Source organism: Cheilinus undulatus, linkage group 19 (assembly GCF_018320785.1).
Source record: "Cheilinus undulatus linkage group 19, ASM1832078v1, whole genome shotgun sequence".
Lineage (NCBI taxonomy): Eukaryota > Metazoa > Chordata > Actinopteri > Labriformes > Labridae > Cheilinus > Cheilinus undulatus.
In genome coordinates, this window is record NC_054883.1 from 32,605,507 (window position 1) to 32,613,856 (window position 8,350).

The 8,350-nt window shown below is 40.3% G+C and overlaps 1 protein-coding gene across 1 annotated transcript; it reads left to right on the forward strand.

The window, feature by feature from the left end:
* The first annotated feature begins 844 nt into the window (after window positions 1-844).
* On the forward strand, window positions 845-7,612 carry LOC121527409. The gene is made up of 2 exons (XM_041814370.1): window positions 845-1,987; window positions 7,547-7,612. The coding sequence occupies exons 1-2, from the start codon at window positions 911-913 to the stop codon at window positions 7,577-7,579; spliced, it is 1,110 nt and encodes a 369-aa protein (XP_041670304.1). The 5' UTR covers window positions 845-910; the 3' UTR covers window positions 7,580-7,612.
* The last annotated feature ends 738 nt before the right edge of the window (window positions 7,613-8,350 follow it).

An 8,350-nucleotide genomic window follows, 5' to 3' on the forward strand; every position in this document is an offset into this window, starting at 1 on the left:
ACAGGGTAAAATCAAGAGTAGCAAAAGTGAGTTAAAAGTGGCAAAAATGTACATAAAACTGCAATAAAATGGGCAAAAAAATGGGGTAAGGTGGCCAGAATAGGATGTAAAACTGGGAAAATGGTGGCAAAACAATGTGTGAACAGTGGCAAAAAAGGGGAAAGGGTGGAAAAAAACTAAAAAGTAGCAAAACAAATGGTCAATATCAGAAAAAAAATGGGCAAAGGGAAAAAGATGGCTAAAAACTGGCAAAAAAAAAATGTAGAAGCTGTCAAAAGGTTGCAAAAAAGGGGAAAATGCAAAAATTGGCAAAAAAGTGGCAAAAAAGAATTTAAACCATAAACATCTGCCAGTGCTGTGCCCAGGTCGTAGATGTACAAATTTTCTTGCTTTTTAATATCTTTTCCTTGTTTTAGGGTTTGGGAACAGAAGAACCAAAAAGAGGCTGAGAAGAGGGCAGTTCAAAGACATCTGAAAACTTCTCATGACAAAAATTCAAGAACAAACAAGAGAAAAGAAAAACAAAGAGCAGCAGTTGAATAAGCATGATGGTAAAACCCAGAGAGGGGAGAACCAAATAAAGGACACTGAGTCGCTGCAGTTTGGAAAGTGTCTCTAAAAGAACGAGAATAGTTATCTTCTTGTGTTTGTTGGTCATCCATTCAGCAGCATGGCGTCTGCTGTGGAACAAGACAGAACTGAGCCAAAAGACTCATGTTTCAGCAGGGCAAGCCGGAGGATCAGAAGGTCTCTGTCCAGGATTTGCAGATGCTGTGTTCCCTACAATCGGCTCTATAGAAGGGCTAATGTTCGGTGTCAGTGCAGTGGCATCGACAGCACCACTGAGCACCTTCTTGGTCTAAAATTGCTGGAACCATCACCATGTAATTACCAGAGAACTAGTTCTACTATGTATAAAAATCGCCCCGTTTCCAAAGTTCCACCTCCTCCTCCTATGGGGACATGCAATGTAAGACATCCACCAAGTCCACCATGGTGGCCTCCAGTTTGGTTTAACACTGAAGCCACAGGTTACAGTGATGTTCTGGTCGAACCAGATGTAGTTGATAGAGCTGTGATCTGCCCCATCACAAACACCCTGCTACCCTCTTCTCAGATCCAAATCTGCTCCTCCTCCAGTCCTGATTGGAGTCAAGGAGCTCCTAGATCTTTCCCTCGTTCTCACAGCTCCCCCTCACTGTGTCACATGACCTCTGCAGAGAAGAAGACCTTAACACGAGCACGTAGCTTACCTGATCTGCCGTTGAAAACCAGCTGTGAGCAGTTTACACCCTACACCAGTGCTGATGAAGACGATGAAACCTACAGGTTCCAGTGCTCCAGTCCAGGTCTGTACCAGTGCAGCCTGACTGGTCTGGTGTTCCACATGGAGCGAGAGGGAGACATGGTCTACAGGTCAGTCACCTGGAACAGGAAGTTACTCTCCCAGCATCATAAGCAGCCTGCAGGACCGCTGTTTGACATCAAATGTGAGCAGCAGAGCGTGTGTCAGCTCCACCTCCCACACTGTGAGATCCCCTCCACAGGTGGGGATCACTCCTTGTCAGTGGCTCATGTGAATGATGAGGGCATGGAGTTTATCGTCCCTCATAAGATAACAGAGAGTCATGTCATCATAAACGTCTCAGGCTTTTCTGGTTTTGGTAACGTCAAGGATGAAGACTCTCCAGCTGACCCGGTCCGAGCTCTGGTTCTGCTGTTCTACCAGCCCCCGGTTGATCCTGATCTGAGCTCTCTTCTCAATGTGTTAATGCTGCCGAGGAACGTGGTGCTCCGAGACGTGCTGCGCACCAGGAAGAAGTTAGTTGGAGATGAGTGCTACATGGAGACGTCTCCACACTGTAGACTTCACCCACAGCAGGAGTACACTCTGTCCACGTGTCCTGAAGACGACTCGGTTCTAGTGGAACCAACAACAGCAGAGTTTGACAGTGACAACTTCGACAACTACTTCCCATCATTCCAGGTGAGTTTAGAGCAGACCATGAAACACATAAAGCTGTTTCTGAAGCACAACGACAGCTCGCTCAGTGTCTGGGAGAGACGAGTCTGTCTTCAGTCCTCTGGAGTCCAGAGGTCCTGTGGACAGAGCGCTCAAAATCTGCCCTCATGCCAGAAACTGTTTGAAATACGGAGCGGCTTCATCGAGGGGGTATCAGGACCCGTCCTCAAAAGTGTGCTGGACAAACTGTTTGAGAAAACGGTGATGACTGACTCTGAGCGGGAATCAGCAGAAGTGATACCAGACAAAAGAGACAAAGCTCGTTTGGTTATCGACACTGTGAAGAATAAAGGTGAAGCTGCAAGTTCAGAGATGATCGAGGCTCTGTGTGACATTGACCCCTTCCTCTGTGAACACCTGGGACTGATGTGAAGCTGAGTGAAGACACTGTGCAGAACAAAAAATAGACAAAAGGCAAAAACACTGATTAAAAAGTCATAATACAATGACAGCTTTACACCCAATCAATCTGGGATTAGGGGGGGTTTGGCAACCATTCATCCCATATCTATTATAACAACTGTAAAACAATTATGTCACTAATTGACCCACAATGACAGCTTTTACTTTGATGAAGATGATGATGATTATTGTTATATTTTCCTGTTCATCTGAGATTGCCTCCAGAGATGACAATCCTTGTTTTTCCAGTGAGGGAGATGCCACCTCACACCATCAGACTGCTACTCTATGCAGCAATCAACATAGCATTCTCCTGGTCTTCTCTAAACTTTGACTCTATGATCTAACTGCCATAGGCAGACTCTGCACTCATCGCTGAGCAAAGCGTTCCTCCACATGTTCAAGTTATTGAATGGAAGTTGGCTGTAAATTTGGAGATGGTAAACGGGCTCACTCCAAATAAGGCCGCAACTTGGTTTTGCGAAACACCAACTTAAAGTTCCTTAGGCCAGATCAGTCTAATGTGGCATGCTGATTCTTGGTGCAGACACCTACCAACCTCTGCCGCAGGGTCCATGCTCACAGGTGCCGATAATCAGGTACCAATCAGGCACCTGTGGGTACCAGAACCTAAAAATGAGAGTCAATACAGACAGCAGAATCAGCTGTTTGGAATTGGCAGAGAAGATTTGGATAACCCACATACTCAGCTCTGCTGCTCATCCTACATGTTCCTTACAAATGTAGCTCAGTTTAAAAGGAAGATAAACAGGTTTCACTCGGGTATAAGATTTATCACCTACAGGCATTGGAAATAATCTACCAAACACTCATTTCCTTACTTTTTTTTGCTAGGTTTATATTTGCTTTAATCTTCAATCTTTTATGGCAACCATTCCTCTCATATCTACTAGAACAGTTGTAAAATAATTAGGTCACTAATTTACCCACAAGGGCACCTGCTGATTATTTTGATTGTTAGTAGTATTAGTAGAAGTATTTCATGTTAATCTTTCTTTTTCTGGAAATGGTCGGGGTATTTAACTGAGGGGTGTTACTTTTACCGAGCGTGTTATTGTGGAAAAACTATAAATAAAGTTGCAAACAACAAAAACTCCTCAGTCTTTTTGCTTGTTTTATTCAATTTTCATGAAATAAGAGGTATTTATCTGTTTTAATTAGAATTATTTCACTCAATTAGATGGATTTTTTCATGTTACTGAAACAGATAACGCTGACAGAAGAGGCTGGATAATGTTTTTAGCTTATGTAGGTATGTATGGTTCTTTTGAGTCTGTGAGAAATAGGACAAGAGGAAATGGGCAAAAACCGAAGCAGAAAGTTGACCAACATTAGAAACTTCGTCTGATAGAGTGAAGACTCAGCTCACAGCTCTGCAGCTCACATGTAAGTCTGAGGAAAAGATCAGATATTAAACTTAATATCCTACAGATTTAAGTAGGGCTGGTTTAAAAGATTAAAGACTTTTTTAAAAGTCTGGTTTATTCATGTCTGAGGAGGAAACGTTGCACTGATGATGATCTGTTACTAATCTTTGATTTCAGTTTCTGTTTTTTGATGAACTTTATTTTGTTAAAAGTTAAAATGTCACTTTTTCACACAGAAAGTCCTCCAAACTAACATGTTAAGACACTTTACTCACTTTATTTTCATTTCATTCTACTTCCTATGTTTTCTCTCTTATATTTCAGAGGGAATTTTTATCCTTTATAGAACAATAGTTTAATTTAACTTTTATGACATAAAATATAATACAATGGACATTTTAGTTCTGGTTATACATCAAGGTAAATTCACAAGTCTCCAGGTGAAACTGGAAGTACATTTATAACTTGTAAGCCTTTTATCACAGGCTCAGTAAGAGTAATAGTACTTCCCCTTTACTCTCAGATACTGTTTAGTGGTGGAGGAGATGTCTCTCATATCTAAAGTCAGCTCCGTCTCTGTACCAGCCAGACTGGGGGGAAAATATGCCAAAAATAAGCAAAGACAAACAAACAACTTCTGTGTTCTAGGAGATGAATTACTGATTTTTTCTGCATTCTGGTGATTGAAAAAAGTGACATGACGTCCATTGTGATTAAAAAAGCTTCTTTCACTTACAGAAAGGTCTCTCTCTGTAGGAATCCTCTCTGTTCTGTAGTCAGACACTGAGGAAATATTTTTCTTACAAGAGAAATTATAGCTACCATCAGCTAAGGCTGAAAGCAGCACTGAAAGGGGCCCTTGCACCTTTCCACACGCTCAGGTGTTATACATGTCAGGATCCTGGCAATGCTGCAGAATGAGCTGCAGGATCCATGCCCACTGAAAACACAACGGTCTACCAGCTATGGACTGTCATGTCATTAACTCAAAACATGAAGAGAGACCTCACAGTGTCACCACTGAATCAAGTCATGCAGATCTCAGTGGGTCTAATCAATAGATGGCGCTATGGCTGATATTTAATGGTAGCATACAGAAATGTTCAGGATTGGTCTGGAATCACAGTCTTCCTCTGAGTGTCTGAGTAACAGTAACTTAAAGTCATTTTTACATTGTTGCAGTGAACCAAGGTGATCTACAACAGGTACATCTTCTCCTTTGTTAAAATCAGGTCTAATTGATTTTATAAACTCTATCCAGGTTTTTAAACACAACTTTAAACTTTTCCAGCTCCAGTCTAAGAAAAAAGGTCAACTCCTCCATATATGTACCCTGTATATTTGTTAGCATTACCCTTTAGCTCAGTGTTTATTTTTCCCAAATGAAGCACTTCAAGTAAAACTGGGATTTTCTTTCTTAATACCCAAAGTTGTCCTAAGGGGGATAAAGAGGAGAGCCCCCAGCCAGACTGAGGGTCCACTGAGGTCAGCAAAATCATGGTCTATTGTAAAGTTAAGCTGTGATTGTCAAATTCTATTTTAAACCTGGATAAAAAAAACACTCTTATCAGAGAAACATTAAAGTGAATTTCATTAGTTTATGCTGTAGTACACTGATCATCAACTGGCAGCCTGGAGTCCACATCTGGCCCCCAGAAAATTATCAGATTCAAAACAATTGAAAAAAAAAAAAACCCAACCACCTATTGCCTTAAAACAACATCAAAAATTTGTTACTAGCAAATATGATTCATCAATTTATTCCTGATAAAACTGCTGTTTTCTATGTCAACTTTCGGCTTCTGTTGTTTTAGGAGTGTAATTTTCCTGCTTGGGTTTTTTACATATCACTACACAGAGTGTGTCAGTCCTAGTGCCGGGCAACATGACGGACACAGAAATGTTCTGCCAAAATATCTCAATCGCCCCCTTGTGGCTGACTGATCTCACTGTCAGAGCCAGACAGTTACATACAGTGCTTAATAAATTTATTAGACCACCTGTCATATTTGTCTCAAAGACCATCCAGCATCATGAAGTGCTTTAATGTGGACTCCTTCATTTTCAGTGAGCTCTCCACGTTTTACCATTTTGAACAGGAATGAGGAATTTCAAACTGAATTCAGCCAAATTTGAGCTGGCTCACTGGACTTCTCTGAAAAGTCAGAAATTAATCAAGCATAACATTCAACCACTAAAACTCATTTTTCTGTTCAGGAATGCAAGTAAATAACTATAATTTGACATATTAATTGAGAAATAATAATGTGCTTTACTATTTTTTCAGTTTTTTTGTAAATCAGTAAATTTGAAAATTCATGTATAACAATAATAATTCTATTTTATCATTAAAAATATCATTTTGGTTTTAGAGCTTCTCCATATTGATGTATTAACCATTGCAGAAACATAAAAATGATTTTGGTAATTACCAATGCTGTTAATTTAAGGCAGCTGTGGCATAAACCTTACTTTGGTGAGGGTTAGGGTGGTCTAATAAATTTCTTAAGCACTGTATATTTGAAAGAAAATAAAAATCTTTAAACAAAAGTATGTTAAATAGACTGTTTAAAAAATTCTTTAGTTTATTTTAAAGTTCAGCCCCCAGAGTGACTGTAGAGGAAAAAGCTGGCCCTTGTCCAAATATGGTTGATGATCACTGCTGTAGTACAATAAATGCTTTTTTTCAAAGTGTAAACCCCTTTTCTTTAAACAGAATGACCATTTTATTAGAGATGTAAACAATGTGGATGCGCACACTGAACAAAATGATAAGGAAAGTAATGCCTGACATAGCTAGGCCATAATGTGCACAAACATCGGTATTCTTTTTGCCAAGGGATAGAATAATTGTGGAAAGGGACAACAACAGGTGAAAAGTTGCACAAAAGTGGCAAAAATTAGTCGTATAAATGGAAAAAATGGAAAACATTCCAGGAATCTTTAAAATGGGTTAAAAGTGGCAAAGATGGGCATAAAGCAACAAAAACGTGGCCAACATGGGGTAAGATGGCAAAAAGAAGTGGTAAAATTGGGCAAAAGTGGCAGAAAAACAATGCATGCAAATGCACTTTGCAAAAACAACGCATATGGGGCAAAAAAAATGGGACAACAGTGGCAAAATTCATTTAAACCTGCAAAAATGGGCTTAATGTCAGGTAGGCGGGGCAGTGGGACACAACTGCAGACAACAGGTTTCTTAAAGTTATCCTGGAAGGATAACCACTAAATCGCAAGCGATAAATGGGAAAAGGGGGAAAAGCTTATGTGACCAGAAACTTTCAAACTCATGAGAAGTAACACTAAGAGATGTTCTCAAAACCTCTGATGTGAGATAATGAGTCAGCACAGAGTGCTGCAGCCTGAGAATATATATAAGTTTGCCACACCTGGCCCCAGTCAGTGGCAATCAGCCACACACACCTGGCCCTGCCCTGACTGACTCACACTCTGAGTTATCAGGCTGATCTTCCTCACATTTAAAGTGGAAATTAAAAAAGGAAAAATTGGGTAAGGCGGCAAAAAGAAGTGGTAAAACTAGACAAATAGTGGCAAAAACAACAATGGCAGTGATCAAAGGCAGAAGGTATAGGTCAAAAGGGTGAAAGAAGCAAAAACAGGATAAAGGTGGTCAAAAAGTTCAAAGTAGTGTCAGAATTGATGAAACCATATACCTTTGCCAATACTGTGTCCAGGTAGACATCCTTTTTAATATACTTGTTTCTTGTTTCAGGGTTTGGGAACAGAAGTAACAAAAATAGGCTGAGAAGAGGACAGTCCATAGAAATCTGAATTCTTTCCATGACAAAAACTCAAGAACAAGGAAGAAAAAAAGAAAAAGTGAGATACTGAGTCACCGGAGTTTGGAAAGTGTCTCTAAAAGAACAAGAACATATATCTTCTTGTTTTTGTTGGTCATCCATTCAACAGCATGGCGTCCACTGTGGAACAAGATAGAACCGAGCAACAAGACTCCTGTTTGAGCAGGGCAGGCCGGAGGATCAGAAGGGCTCTGTCCAGGATTTGCAGATGCTGTGTTCCCTCCAATCGAGGTTGTAGAAATGCTCAACCTCTCATGCATCACTGTCCTACCAACCGAAGATGTCAGCAGTTCCCTATAGGGGATGTATCAGAAATGCCTGCTCAAAGAATGCCACCAATTCCTCCGTTACCATTTGTTGTTGGGGGGAGTTCAGCTCATAGTGTTGAAAATGAGAGTAAAAGCTCAGTGAACCCTGAACTTTTTGAATATGACGATATTGAATGTATGCAAAAAGAAACCCACTCCTGGAGCTCATATTCATACGACACTTGTATGATTGAATCTGAATCTAAATCTGAATCTGTGTATGAGTTTTTCTCAAGATTTACAGATCCAGATATTTTCGACCCTCGGCAGAAATCCTCTGATGATGATGATCAAAGTCCACCACTTTTGCATGGTTTCTTTTCAAAAAGAAGCTTAAGGAGCAGGTCAGATAGACCTCCAGTGAAGTTTAACACCGAAGCAACAGGTTACAGTGATGTTCTGGTAGAA

What these genes read in the sequence shown, in the direction of transcription:
- LOC121527409 (XM_041814370.1), top strand. Translation starts at nt 911, where the DNA reads ATGTATAAAAATCGCCCCGTTTCCAAAGTTCCACCTCCTCCTCCTATG. An exon ending in ACTACTTCCCATCATTCCAG is followed by an intron (nt 1,988 to 7,546) that starts GTGAGTTTAGAG and finishes TTCTTGTTTCAG; the next exon opens with GGTTTGGGAACAGAAGTAAC.